The sequence below is a fragment of the Athene noctua genome, chromosome 9 (assembly GCF_965140245.1).
Source record: "Athene noctua chromosome 9, bAthNoc1.hap1.1, whole genome shotgun sequence".
NCBI classification, from domain to species: Eukaryota; Metazoa; Chordata; class Aves; order Strigiformes; family Strigidae; genus Athene; species Athene noctua.
The window spans coordinates 16269302-16285032 of record NC_134045.1 but is presented as its reverse complement, the minus strand read 5'-3'; the positions used below and the strand labels follow the sequence as shown (position 1 = coordinate 16285032).

Sequence of the window (15731 nt, the reverse complement as noted above, 5' to 3'; positions counted from 1 at the left end):
TGAGTGTCCTTGACTGTTCCATACATCATGTGATTCACAAGGCAAGTTGCTTTTTTGACATCAGATCTTTCTGATACGCAGTCTAAAAATCTGGTTCCTGAACTATCAAGTATCCAGCAGATTATCTTGTTGTGGCTGCAGTATCTGGGAATAGTGAACAGGGTTATTCAGTGGTTTTGACCCTCCTTCATTGGAAACCTTGGAATGAGTAAGTTTTCCAGCATCCCAAAGTGATGTGCATGCCTCCTTCTGCAGTGCTTCACTGTAGTTACTAAGGATGTGGGACTGGCATAATGTTTTAATAGTTTTTTTTAATCAGATATTCTTTCCACTTTCTGTTCCCTCTCTATCTTTCTTTTCTCCACACTTGCTGCATTTTCTGTAATTACAGTTTTTATCTGCTTTGTAAGATATAGGCCAAAATACAATTGGATTTTTATTTAGAAATTGAATGTTTTTGATCTAGAAGTGTCTTTGTTTTGGGAGTAAATAATTGAGAAATACAAAATGTGGTTTTCTTATAAGCATTTGTTATAAGTCAAGAAAAGCTGATGACAAGAATTCAAACTAGAGTTTCCTTGTTTACTACTTCTGGGAGATAAAAATCACGCTCTGCTGAGTGTTTATGGATATGTTGTATTGTAGTGATGAGGAGGATCTGAAAATAAGCAAAATGTGTGAGGGAAGTCATTACAGATAGCTTCTATCCCTCTTGCTTTATGTGTCTTGATTCCAAAAGTCCACTTAAGTTAGGAAAATGACATTAATCTACTTTATTTGATTCAATTTACATTCATAGCACAGATCTGGTTGTAACTGTCAGTGTGCATTAGACAGCAGTAGAAACTGGACCAAAGATGATCATAAGACATAAGCATCATTGTCAGAGTGGTTCTTAAAATTTGTCAGAAAGACCATCCATAGCAGGTTTTACTTCAATGGCTTTTTAGGCTGTTTTGAAGTTGAGGCTTTTTAAGCATTCTGGAGTTTTGTTTGGATGTATGCAGTATTCTGTAAGATCTCAAAAATAGCAAGTATATACTTTTTCTGTTATTTCTAATGATGAAGAACCCATTATTTCTGAAAATGGAGTTTTCTCCCCTCTCAAGTCAGTATAGTCAATAAGGTAGTCAAGACTCAGCGAACGGTGGGGTTAACGCTCTTCTGCCTCAGCAAATCTGCAAGGGTGGGGGCAGGTGCACTCATGTCAGGTTTACTTGAGTTCATAGCACCTAATACTTGCTCTTTAAGTTAATTGAAAAAACATTGAGATTTTTCAGACTGCCTTCAATCTCCACATATTGTCAGTCAGTTAGAGAAGCTGATGTTTTTGGCAAAAAGAAAAAGCACGAAACCCAGGATGTACCTCTACATCAAAACAGCAAAAAAAACCCTTTTCAAAAGCAATGCAAAACTCATGCCAGCTCAAACAAAGCTGCATGCATTTAAAAGGTAACATCTGACATGCAAATGCACCAATGGCTGATCTGTATACACCACCAAGGCAGTACATGCATGATAAGTAATACATGCACCCTCCAGGGAGATATTGCATCAAACATGACAGGAGGCTTTGAAACCCATGAAAGAAGAGGAAGAGGTACTTAAGTTTTGTATCTGTGGTGGTGGCATTCACAGCTCACAGCAAAGCATCCAGCACCAGTGTAAAGCTGCCTAAACACACGTATCCTCCAATCAGAAAGACCAGGCAAAGTTCAGGATGCAATATTTGCAGTATATGTGGAGTGCCAGATTAAATGATATTCCATCCAACTATTTCAGACTTTATACTTTTGTATCGCACTTTTGGATAAAGATTCTTGCAGTGTGTACACAGTGAAATCCTGGTGTGAAGAAGTCTAGTGGCAGAGTCTGCATTAACTTCAGTGGAAACAGGATTTTAACTACAAAGTACTGGCAGCTTCTCTAATTCTATATATACGTTTTTCAGCTTGAAAAGCCAGCATTTGCCATTAAAGGGATATGCAGTCCTTCACTTGTCTAAGACATGTTATACAAGGATGTTGTCTGTCTCTGATAGAAGTGGATTTTTTTTTCCAACTGCATGAGCATGTTTCTAATGAGTCATAGCCCCAAAAAAGAAATTCAAAGAAGTGATGTGAATAGTTTTATTAGCAGAAAACTCATTACCTGGCAAAGCTGTGCTATCTTAAACTCAGTCACATAAGCAACCACTTCTTACTTTTAAAAGAAAGTCCATAATGTTTGATGAAACAGTCACCTTCCTTTTTTAGAAAACAGAAACAAAGTTCAGGCAACAGCCGGATTATACGAAGCATGTCTTAATTTATTTACCACTTTTTACTGCTGATGGGGGAGTACTGCAAAAGGTGAATACTATTACTTGGCTGCACAGTTTCATATAAACTGCAACCATGAATATGTGATCAGTTGTCCTATGGAAAGATAAACCCTGCTATCCCTGCATCACTGATGATGGAAGGATGTTTACAACCTTCATTATTTCATTTTTAAAGCTCTTTAGAAGGTTACTGAAAGTTGCTGTCTAGAGAAGATAGTTTATTCAATCGTTTAAGGTGAAGGGTTTATAAAATACACTAAAAGTTGCTTCCTAAAATGTAGGTGTATATATATATAACAGTATGTTACTGTGCAAAATGTTTGTATGTAGTGTCGTGTCTTACAGAGTAAACCTTGCCTGCAAGCATGCAAGAGAAGCACAGATCTGTAACTTTGCTTCCCTATGAAATATCCATTTGGTGAAAAAATGTCAGTTTAGGTGATAAATGACAGTTTAGGTGATAAATTTTATAAGCTCAATTTAGTGATATCTCTGCTGTGCTCTCACCATGTCACAGTTTTTCCTTAGCTTCTCTGTCATTTGACCTACTCTTTGCCATTACTGGTTTCTGGGGCAGTACAAAATTACTATTTCTGCCTTGTAGAACCACAGCATTTTGGGCAGAAAAGACACCTTGTAAACTGGGTCTCCCTACTAAGTCTCTAAATGTAGGCTTTTCTTTTTCCTTGTATGATTAATTTGTATGTTTTGTTTTGTTTCTTTTTAAATACTGTCATTTTGTGTAATTTTAAAATCTGGGTTTGATTTCAAAGCATGTAATGTTTTTAATATCCTTCAAAGAATTTGAATTGTGTTCTGTGGATCTTTGCTGCAGAAGGACAAAATCACAACATCTCTATGAATAGCACCATTATCACTCTGTGTTAATGAAATGATTTCAGTATTACAACAAATGAGTGTTTGAAATTCATTCAGTATTAAAGGGAATTGGATTGTAATTAGAGCATATTTCAAAAAGAATAAAAGGATCCATGATATGTGCTTAGCTCTTAAAGCAGCTAATCCTATATTAATTGTGCTTTGGGCACATCTGCCCTTATGTGAAGGGGACTTTGACAGTGAAGATGAAAATGTTTTAACACTTTTAAGGCCAAACAGCTCCTCCAGCAGGATGGCAGTGCAAGAAGAGTACTGTTGGAGAGCATGGGGCTGCTCTCCCTTCCCTTCCCTGTCCCTCACACACACAGAAGCAAACAATGTTGTGATGTTCTTTATAGGTTGTTTTCTTGCTGTTAGAATTGAGTCTCTGTTAATTTTTTTCTGTGTTTGATAAGGGGAAGATCATAGAGGCATTAGGTACCACAGTCTGAAATTGAATAGTCTTGTATTTTTTCTTGTGTCTGTTGTGCTACAGAAAAGAAAATTCCAGCATGGACTGTGATGCTAGCAGAGGGGGCCTGGCTTGATGTAATGGGAGAGCTCTGCTGGCTTGTCTGGAAGGAAGGGTGTACAGCATGGTCAGATGCAATTCAGGCTTCAAAAATACATAGGAATATTTAGTTCAGCTTTCAGCAGAGGGTATCAGTGAGGTGGTAAAAATGAGAGAGCTTCTGCTGAAATTATTTTGAAAAAGAGCTTTGGCCTGTCTGGCAAGTTCCTTCCACATGAAGTATTGGTTGGACTCACTTTTGCTGAATCTACACGCCATACAGCAGAGTTGGCAATAAGAATCATGGACATGATTGCATACCTGAAATGCAGCAAGGAATTTTCTCAACTCCACATCAGACAGTTTGGCCAGTTTCAGCATTTAACTGTTACCATCCTGTCCATGCTATTGTTAACTGAACTACCTTTTGCCAGTGATAATTTCCATTTCTATGTTGAGTTGTTAAGGAAAGCAGTTTGCCATTTGAAGTTACTGAGCTGCACTCAAGCCCATCTTCTCTGCTGCAGAGTTGCTTAATGAGCTTTGTGGAAATTGTGTGATGCTCCATAGGACTGCTGAGCTGTGCGTGTGGGTGAACCTGAGTGCTCATCGGAGCAGAAATGGGCAGAGTGCCTTGTCAGGGGAGAGGGGGATTTGCACCAACACAGCTGTACTCAAGCAAGACTTGCTTTTCTCCCTGTCTTGTGGTGGTTTTGAATATGTTATTAATTACTACCTTTCATTCTTTGCAGCCTGTTCCAGCACTACTGCTATGCTCGAGGTGGCATGCGCCACACTTCCTACACTTGCATCTGTGGCAGGTGAGTCCACGGTTTATACTGAACTGTTGCAGTCTTTATGGTCAGATTCTGACTGGGCATTTGTAAAATTGTTCCTTTTAGGCACATGACGTGTTTGCACATGCCACCAGAGTTAGTTTTGAATTGTTACCTCTGGAAATGCCAAAGAAAGGTGGCTAGCGCTGTGAATTAAAGAAATAACTCAGTAGCAGATTCTGCTACACGCAGGAGATTCCCCAGTGACTGCTGCTACTGCCAAGATCATGTTTATGCTCACACTTGTGCTGCAATTGACTTTTTTATTAAATAGTGTTATGGAGAAGGGCTCTAGAGCTGTTCTCTGTTGCTCAAAAATACTCTTTTTGAAATACACCTTCAGTATTTCATATCATTCTCAAAATTCTTTGCCTCAAAGGTTAGGATGTGATTAAGCTCATCTATTTGGAATTCAAAAATTTTTTGTTCTCTCTTGATGAACAGCTAGTGTAGAAGATATTGTATTTGAGAAAGTATTGTAAAAGTTATTCCTGCATTTGTAGAAGTGCACATTTTTAATTTGCAGAATTTCAAGAGAATAGTGTGGGGTACATGTGGAAGGACAGCTGTGTGCTTTGTGGAGAGATTAATCTTCTTTAGTCAGTGAAATTAATCTAATCAGAGATATATGACAGTTAGATGAGGCTTAGATGTTGCTATATATGTTCCAGTTGTAGATCTGCTCCTACTCACAAACATTTGCCTTGCACTGAAGTCACATACACTTAGAAAAAATAATTTTTACGTTAATGACAATAATGTTATATTGCTTTGGAGGTAATAAGGACACTTAGCATCTTCGCTTCTTTCTGCTGTTTACTCAATTGCTTATTTGTAAATGCAATTTTCCAATTTATATGCAAAATTGCAGTAGAAGCATGAGGAGTTTTATGGCAAATTGTGCATCTAAATTGTCTGAAAAGTTTCCTGGTTTAAGTACCATCATATAACATCCCATTGTAATGAGACTCCATCTCTGTGGTATTGTCACAGGCTGTGATGGTAAAATCAGGTTGCTTCTGTATGGTTTTTCACAGCCATACAGACTTCACATTCACTTACAGTAAATCAGAACCTGTGCCGCAGGATCTGGTTTGGGTGTTAGAGAACATCAATGGCTTTGCTAAACCTGTAGAAATGTCTACAGTATGCTTGTGTAGCAGATTGTTGTAACCCTGTGGGGACAGACTAAACTTTCCACAGGACTGAAAAACCCATGTCTTGGATTACGTGACTCAGGAAACCCAGGAGGAGGAAAGCCCCAATGGTCCTTCAGAAGTGTGTGATGACAGGAGCTACCTGGGTGTCCCACCCCACCACACTGGAAGGACTTAGCAGGGTGTGGGAAAGGTGTTTGAGCTGCCTCGAACCACTGGGGATTTAATACATGGAGAAGGACTGCCCTTGAAATGCAAGATCCTAACAGTATTGTGACTCACAGGTGTAGCTTGGGGTTGGCATTGTATCCTAGCACCCCAATTAAAAGCGTAGACAAACCTGAATTAAAAAAAATAAAAATACATGACATAGAATACAAAGGTCTTTGTAAATTGCTATATTCTGACTATGAGTGATGTAGTAAGAATTAATAATATTAACAGTTTTAAGCTAGGTCCTAATAAAATTAAGTAGCTCTATTTGATGAACTCAATTAACATAATAATGGCAAAAATGTCATGTGTTGTAAATATTACACTTAACTACATTTACAATTAAAACCAACTTTTGCAATTGGATTTTTGAATAGTTATGTTTTATTCTATTCATGCTGAGTTTTGTTGCTTTTCTGACACTTAAAACTGTGATACTTTGACAGGATCTTTCCTTTTTACATTACAGGCCTGGTAATTTCTGTACAAGAGAATCATACTTTTAAATAAGAAGCAAGTTTGTTATTCCGATTTTAGACAAGATGCTCACTAAGCTGGAAATCAGGAGTAATCAATACTGTATCTCAGTACAGAAATAAATTACTTGGCATATGTTGAGTGCATGCATTTGTTGCTGGCTGTGTCCAGTGTTGCGCTCTTCAGGAGATAGTAAATGAATACTTGGTGTGACTAAACATGCTTTATGTATTGACTTGCGTGTATTCACAGTCCAACCAGTTGAGAATAATAACACAAATATGTTAGTATTACAGGTCGTCACATAGCAAGGTTAGTCCTGGAGTTAGCGATGCTTTCAAACACTGTCAACTTGTCAGTGGTTTGAAGCACAGACGTCACATAAGTGCAATTAAATGAGAATGGTAGTATTTGATAAATGTACTTGGATATATTCAGCACTAATTTACAAAGTGTTCACTTCAAAGTAGTGTTCACATGCTAATTAATTGTTCACTGCAGTGTCCTATGTACCAAGTAACCATTTTTACAAAGGGGAAAACAAAAGTTAAGTTACCTGCACAGTGCATCCTGGTGACCCTACAATGGATGGTATCCACTGGTAGGCAGGGGCAGAGTTTCCATCTCTGGAAAGAGGAGGCATCAGTATCTCTGCGACCACCAGAGAAGCCACGGTCAGCTGCTACTTGATACTGCAGCATGTTAGACTTAGGTTCAGATCTTCTTGACAGATGCCTCCAGGCAGGTGACAGCTCTCAGCAGATGATACCAGTGATTAAGGATAACATAGTTCAATAAAGTGCCTTCCTGTGTCTGGGGATCACTGTAAGTAAAGCTTTTGGGATAACGTTAGGATACTTACTGAATCTGGTTTTCTTTCTTTCTTTTCAACACAACTTTTTAAGATTTCATCTCTTAGATGAAAAAGTGGAGAGAATGCTGTTAGTCCTTCCTTCTGGATTGATCTTATTATTTAAATCATGATGAAGATAGTTTGCTGTTTTAGTTAATGGTCTGTTGGTTTTTCTTTAGATGTTCTTAATGTAGAGCCAATAGCTGCACCTTTTGTAATGTTTGATGCTCAGCTTAGTCCTGTTCTTAAATGATTGCTGACATTTCTCCTCTTTCTCTTTCTTCTCATCATTTTATTTCAGGGTGTTTTCTGATCAAAAATGTATTTTGGGACTTTTTTTTCTTTCCTAATAATGTGAAACTCTTCTCACTGTTTGCATTCTCAGTGGTGTTAATTTGCAGCTTTTCCACCACTTCACGCAATTCTTTCTGTAGCAAACACATCTTTGGCACCAGTTAGAGGCAAATTATTGAAGGAATAAAAATAGATACAGACAAATCTCTTGGAGAATTTTTCAGGTTGGCTGCCTGAAGGCAGACATCAGCATCCCCACATGTGGTGGTTTTCAGAGGTGCTGACCTCCAGGAAAGCAACAGAGCTGCCAGTGATCCACACCTCCCCACAGCACTTCATTTTAAACCCCAACTTTGGCGCTCTAATGCCAGACCTTTCAACTATTGCTCCTTGGGAAGGAAAGAAATAGGTTCTACAGGAAGGCTCATTTGGTTTGCCAGTGGCTGGGGGTTTTGTTTAAATTGTTTTGAAGCCACCTTGAAAGTCTAACTGAATCGTTATGAACAATTTCTGGCTAGCTGTAGCGTTTGCCTTGTGGGTAGCATTGCTTCTAAAGCATCTTTCTGTAACATTGCTTCTAAAGCATCTTTCCTGCCTTCATCCTGGGATGGTGGTAAAGTCGCTTCCTGTGAGGAAGATTGGACTTGCACATCTTGTCAGGAACAGGCTTGGAGGTGTGTCTGCATCAGTGTTTTAATTTGGGTCAGTAATGCATTTCTGAAGCAAGATTTCTCACTTGTCCCCAGCTGCAGGGCTTTGCTCAGAGCCAGGGACCAGTCCTGGATGCCTGTGCTGGATGTCTTTTGGGTGAAAAGCAGCTGGGAGAACTTTCAGGAGCAGGTCTGCTGTGCCTTGGTTGCTAATGGGTGTGTTCAGCCAAGGGGACCTGCCCAGAGCTAGTCCCAAGTGCAGACCTCCTCACCCCGATCACTTCAAACAGCCAAAAACCTGAAATGCATATGGTGTGTGTATCTGGTCTTCAGCACCAACTGTGCTCTCTGTGGTACAGTCCCATTTACGTGACAGAGCCAAGATGTGCGTGACAGATAAGGAGCCTCAAATGCCAAGAAAGATTGTATGCTGCTTAACGCTTCACTAACGGTGCTGAAAAACAGATTTTTCATGCATCTTCCGTAACAGTTGGTGCTGAACCTTACAGAAATATTTTGTAAACTAAACCTTTACATTAAAATGTGCAAAAGAAATCCCCCATCTTTGTATTTGCAATGTGTATTGTTGAGAGCATTTGTGCAGTGCTCATATTTGAATATATGACTTGTTTATGCAGCTGGTATGGTATATGACACCGAGGGTACCAGCATATAAGTAAACAAGCTATCTGCAAATACATTAGCATGGAGTCATGCCCTTAAGCTTCATGATAATTTTTTAAAAGTTGATCATAAATATATGCATGTGCTGTTTGCTTCTCCTGCTTTATCCCCATTTTTAGAGGGAGATAAGGAATACTCTCTGTGGCTAAAATCCTGACAAACTGCTGTGGAGCGTTTGTGTGCACGCCAGATGTGGGGGGTTTTTATTATTTTTATAGTTTTCCTTATACACCAAGCATGAAGATTCACAGTGTCATGCATAGCACCAAGGTCATTCCAGTTGCTTCCCAGTGCTGCCTCTCCACCCCCAAATCGCAGCCCTTCACCTGGGAAACAGTTAGGAAGTGATGGTGCCTCCTCTTGTCATGCTGATAGTCCAGCGCAGAGGCAGGAGCAGTCTCCACTGCTGTCACCTGCAAATGAATTGAAACAGCTGAGGCTGGAAACATGGCTCCCACCGTACATGTCGGCTGGCACAGAAAGCCTTTTTCTTTTGATTGCAGTCCATTGCCCTATTATAGATTTTGTTTTTTATTTCCTTAGACAGAATAAACTAAGTCTGACGGTGTCCTGGTGTGGAAAACTGGAATTGTGGCTAGAAGGAACTATTCCACCAGTGCCCAGGAGACAGGACATCTCAGAATCAAGCTCCTGCCTGTATTCATCTTGTGGGCAAGCTTTTGGGGCTGTTTTTAGTTTTCTGCAGAACAGCATAGGTTCCCAAGTCAGACATCCAGGAAGTAGAAAGCAGCCAGCTGGTAGTCAGTTGTAAAACCGTGCTTAAGCCATTGAACCAGCATCACAAAACAAATTTGTTGAGCCTTAATTCTGTGGGGTTTTTAAACTCTTGATTTAACAATTTTAATTTTTTCCTTTGGAGTGTATAATTTCAAGAAATACACTTTGTGTCAGGAAATCATTCCCATGATTCTGAAACACTGTCCTTCGCTGCCTTATTGCCTAGTGAGTCTTATATGCTAAAAAATACTTAATAATAAAAACTTACTGCTTTCAAAATATTAACATGATCCAGCCCTTTAGGTTGAGACCCTTCAGAAACTTAAGATGGCATCTTCTTTCTCCTCCATAATCATTCCTTATGGAGTTACTATATCTGAATGACCAAATATCTAATTGGTCACAAGTACTTAACGTATCTTGAAGGTAATCTTTTTTTGGATGCAGTGCACATTTACTGTTTTTGTAATTGCACATACCAGAAGTCTAACAGAAGTATGTCAGATGGCACATTTACATGAGATAAAACAAAAGAGTCATTGAAATTGAGCGTCAGATTCCTTTCATCTAAGATACGAAGCTGTTCCACCATCACAACTTGAAAGAATCATATTTGAGTAGGATGACCAATGCAGTTTTGATGAGAGGTGAGATACAGACTGGCAAGTCAGCTGGAGGGGTCGGAGAGATGCTGCAGTAACCCTGTCCCAACACGAGTATTTTTGGACATGATATAGTTCTTCTAGCTTTTTGAAGAGAAAAGGGGGGCATCTATCTGAGGTGAATAGTAAAAGAAAAATAGGTAAAGCTTGAGGCCTTTATTGGTCTTTTATCTGATGTTTGATAGACTGGGGGGAATATCATTAGACAAGAGAGGAAGCCAAGCACAAATATAGGTCACCAAATGGATCGTGGAGCTTCAAAAGCGCTGAACAAGGGTCCAACTTTCTATGAAGATGTTTTCTTGCTGTGAACTAGCAATTTAGTCTGAAAGATTTTCAGGAATAAAAATCTTTATAATGTGATTTTTTAATAAGATATAAAAATAGAGTGGCAGTTCTCATGCCTGTTATTGCTGCTGACATTGCATGCTGTGAATGCTCCCCAAGCAGCACACAGTGTATCCGCTCCAGCAGAGATCACGCGTAGCCGTGCCAGAGGTGAACTGGGACTGTTTACATGGACAGCTGAATTTTTTCAGTCCCAGTGACTCCTACAGCTTTTCAATCATGTCAGATGTGTCTCCAGTTTGTTTTTTATGCCTCAGAATATTTAACCTTACGTAGGGAAACATGTCACTTAATAAAAAAAAAATCTAGAAGGAAATAAATGGGTGTAGGTTGAAAAATTACTCCCGCATAATTGCTTCCTTAACACTGTTATGGACATGGGAAGTATTTATATGAACTGTGCTGAGTTCCTTCAGCAGGAAGGTCATATCTTGGAGCCAGAGTAGCAAAATGACCATTCTGTACCCATTTCTGCTGAACGAGCTGCAGGGTGTACTATGATAGCCCATGCCGGGGCAGGGCCCGTGGCAGTTCTTAACGACTGCAAAATTTTGTCTTTAATATATCAATACAGTGATAAATACAATGTCATGTTTGCTATGTTCTCATGTTGTGTGTGTTGTTTCTTCTTCCATTAATCATGCTGAACTTTCTTTTCATCTCTCAGTGGGGAGAACTCATCTGTTTTACACTACGGTCATGCTGGAGCCCCAAATGATAAAACTATCGAAGATGGAGACTTGTGGTAAGTCAAGGATTAGAGTTTGTTTGATATTTTTGTAACACTAGCACTGTTTCCATATATACATTACATGTACTCTTGGACTTAATTAATAAAATGATGGCTGTATAATGATGAAAGACCATATCTTTAAAATAGAATGTAATGTTGCATGCCAGACTGTTCAGGTTTCTTCCAAAGGTCCTGTATACCTGCATCTCCAGTTGCAAGGAAAAGAGAGATTGTTCCCAAACACTCTGTGCCAAAAGCACTTACAATTTAGTTTAAGAAATGGCTGTATTCTAAGTACAAGGGCAGTTACAAAAATTGGCATCTGAATTTGCTCACGAACCTCTGTTCCAAACCTGGGCTGTGATAATAAGATGGAGGGTTAAGAAGAGTGTTGGCTACCTTTAAAGAATTGCATCAAATTGCAATATGGATTAGATTTTCCAAATGTGTATGCACACCCACACACCCTGGCGTGAAAGTGTGAGGAGATCAAACTCATCTCAGTTCAGGTTAGGGCAGGGTGCTTCTAGTTCTGTATTGTGTCAAAAATTTCTAAAAGAATTTTGCTTAGAGTTTAGCATTGCCATAATACAATTGCAAATACCATGAATATTTCTCTACTTGCATTATATGTCCACATGCTTTGTAGTATGACTGCAGATAAAAGCAGGGTGAATGAAAGCTCCAAGTACATTGCTATAAATTGAAAGACAAACCTAATTGTGTGGTGTGTAACATAGCAGAATATAGCTTTTGTACGTCACCTCCTAAGGCTTTGGTCAAAAAGCCTGCATTTATAAAAGTGCAGAATTACTTTTGGAAGAGAATCACCAGCATTCAGTGGAGGATATCTATCAGATTTCTTTTCTAACACGTGCAAAAAGGGTGCAGGTATGTATTTTCTCAGTTGAACGTAAAGGTGTGGAGGAAAGCAAATTAGTATTATCATAGATAAACTCAAAAACTATTATGGAAAACAAACTGAATCTCAGAAGTGAAAAACTGTGCCATGTTGGCTGATGTTCTGGGCACATATGCAGGTGTTGCAGGATGGATTTACTGAATTACAGATAGGTAATTTGGTTTTAATACTGTAAAAACTTTTTTAAAAGCTTCTTGTACAATAGTTTATGTATTCATCTGTGGTGAATAGCTTACTGAACCCATCAAATACTAACATTAATTTATTGCAGGACAGTAGCTTTGACTTATGATCACATTGTGATGAGTAGATGAAGTGCTGTGGGGCTTTTTTGATGAGATAAGACACACCAACATGATACCATATTGGCTGTGTCATTCAATTAAATTTTCAAAAAAAGTGTGTGGCCTACAGGAAGTCTCAGCCTATTTTACTGAAAGAAGATATCCCATAGTGCATTATGATGTTCTGTATTTAAAATTAAGGCCTCTAAATGGTGAGGGGAACAGTATTACTGAGAGACCTCAGAGTGAAGGGTATACATAGGACCATTTTACTTACAGTGTCTGAGGACAGTGTAGTGGATGGCTGGAGTCCTTCCTAAGCCCCAAGAGCACATACAAGACTCTCTGCAAACTCAGATTTCATGCTGTATTGGCAGAACCTTAAATAAATGTTTGGGCTTTATTAGCCTTAGATATTTGAATGTCGGAAAAGCATAACCTATCAAGTACATAGATTGCTTAAGCATTTTAAAACTACTGTTCTACAACCTCACTTTGTAATCATCTTAACAATGAGAAAAAAGTTTAACCTAGCTTGAAATATCCTCTTGCTGAAATGGTCCGGTTGCATCTTTGTCTTGATGAGATGAAGTTTGTCAGATATAGATTGGCTTTAGCAAATAAGTGCTCCATGTACACAAGCACCTGCTTGGGTTTCAAGTCTCTGCCCTTGCCCCCCCCCCCCGACTGGTAGTCACATAGCAGTCAAACTTCGCTCCACATGGTTTTATTAGTATTTTGCTCAAGTGAGAGTAAAGAATTTCTAAGAAAACGTAAATTAATTTGTGTAAAGGTGATTTAAAAATACCCTAATTTTCCACAGTTAAAAATAGCGTTTTGGAAAAAAATCTTGAGCTAGCGTACTTCAGCAGCATACAAGTTATGACAAGGCACTACCTGTGTGGTTTTACTGTATGCTTTTACAAATTTCTAAATTGGGTATAGGTGTGGATGTATGTGCATACAGAACAGCTTATTAAAATGACAGTATGCTGATTTGTTTGTATGTGTTAAGAGTTTGTATATTTGGCTCTCAATTAAGCTTTTTAATAGCTACTGGGAGCCCTCTGTTGGATAATCTTAGGAAGCCCTGAACATAGAGTAAAAAAAAGTCTTTACTTTTGGTGAAAAAGAGGTAGAAGTGTTTTAAGGGTTGCTTCTGCTTCCACCAGTATTTTTGTATAAATCTAATTTAAAGTTTCCTACACTTGTATGTAATAGAACTGGAAGATTGGATACTTGGTATAATTTTTATTAAATTATTCAGTAGAATTTCCTATCTTTTTCTTAACATTATTTAGTGGATATGACTAACATGCAAGAGTTTTGCAGAAATGTACTGCTTAGGGGTTTTATGTACAAAGCAGTGCAGTGTAGTAAGTGTTAGAAAATAAGTCAACAAAGTACCTGAATGTTAGGAAAAATAGATTTGGATGACTAATGCTTTGCCGCTTTGAAACATCAAGTGCATGCTTTGTTTGCTCTTTTAAGAATATGAGTTACAAGGATTTTGTGGTATCAACAGAAGATATAGACAAAAATACTTGTGCTATTGCATTTTAAAATATTTTTTTTAAGACTGTTATTTTCACTCCTTTAAAAACCGTGGCAGGTTTAGAACAACTGGGTTTTATGATGCTCATTTTTGAAAATTAATCTACATCAAATGGATTTATTGCTTCTGTAAGAAACGGAATGGAAGTACATCTGTGATACTGCATCGTAATCCACACTTTTACAGGTACAGTTTCTGTGCCAAAAGATCTCAGTGCAAGTCAAGGACTATTAAGAGAATTTCTGACACTTCTTGTTGATATGGATTGTATTGCGAAGCATGACTGTTATTTTCGGTCTATTAAATATTAAAAACAAAATAGCTAACACAAAACATAACGATTGCAATGAAACCCAGTATTTTTAGGGAAGTTTAGGTATTCAATAGATATGTTCACTTATACTGATATTAAAAGTAAATATTGCAATAACAGCAAGTTGGTGCTTTATATAAATAATTCATGTGCTATAACATCTATGTGGTGAACATTTTTAAAATAATATGATCAATATGGTCTAAACCAAACACTTTTACTAAGCAAGCGTCTATTGTCTCCATGGTCAAAAAGGTCATGCAGGTAAATGGGTAGGCTGACCACCCTGGTGAATCACAATTCTAGGCACTCTACCCTTTCATTTGGTATTACCTTTAAATAGTATCTTCTACTCACAATATTGCAAATCATGGCATGCAGCGATGATGTACAGCCAGGCTAACAAACAAATACTGATTTTCTTCTGTCATCTTAAACCTGTGACAGCTTGGATAGAAACTGAGCCCAAGACTGAGGTTTACTGCATTATCCCAAGGTATTGCATTACTCCTTGTGTGCCAAGACGCCTGCTGTTTCTGTAGGGAGGCTGTAACTACATTTTGTAATATGGAAAGTGGAGTCATAAGCAGAAGTGCTTTTGTTGTAGTTTGCAGTCTCCTGCCCTGTATACGAGAGGCCTCCATCAAGACCAGAGCCAGAAAGTAACCAAACCAAATTTTCCATGGGTTTTTGAGCTATCCTCCCAGCCTCCACAATCCAAGGACTTTCAAAGTCTGGGCGAAAGTAGAATGAAATTAAAAGTTTCTGCTCAAGAGGAAAAAGTAACCCAAATAAATTCAAGGAACAGAGATCCGACTCCTCGCTATGCAAAAAAATCAGGAGCAGATGAGCACCTGGGGCTCCTGTCCATTGAATGGCATCCCCTGCATTACTCATTCTTCCCAGGCAAGTGTCTCACCATCTTTCCCTTTGCAACTGTTTTGCTTTTGTTTGCACTGACAAAAGAGATTGGTTCAGTGATTAGAGAGCCCTCGTGGGAGACTGAAACCTCTAGTTTCAGCTCTCTTCAAATTGATCTCTGACTTTGACTGGAAGTTATGACTTGACCCTGGCAAATAGCGTCTGTGAAAAGTTCAGTCAAAGCCAGTGTGTTTCCCCAAAAACCATTAGTCTCAACAAATCAGCATCTGCCTTCTGAAAAATGAAAGCATCTGCTTTCTTAAAAATGAAGGAAGCAAATCCCCTTGGGTCCTCCTTTCTGTCTTCTGCCACTGCCCTACTGGTGCAGCAGTGTGGAGCCACACCATGGCTGTCGGGAAAGAAGAAAACTGGCCATCA

The 15731-nt window shown here is 38.7% G+C and overlaps 1 protein-coding gene across 4 annotated transcripts in view; it reads left to right on the top strand.

Moving 5' to 3' along the window:
• Positions 1 to 15731, top strand: part of PEPD (peptidase D) — a 145757-nt gene that overhangs the window by 78450 nt on the left and 51576 nt on the right. For all 4 annotated transcript variants that reach the window (XM_074913382.1, XM_074913381.1, XM_074913380.1 and 1 more), the window contains 2 exons: positions 4466 to 4534; positions 11293 to 11370. In XM_074913382.1, the coding sequence (XP_074769483.1) occupies positions 4466 to 4534; positions 11293 to 11370 (147 nt within the window). The remainder of the gene's footprint in view (positions 1 to 4465; positions 4535 to 11292; positions 11371 to 15731) is intronic.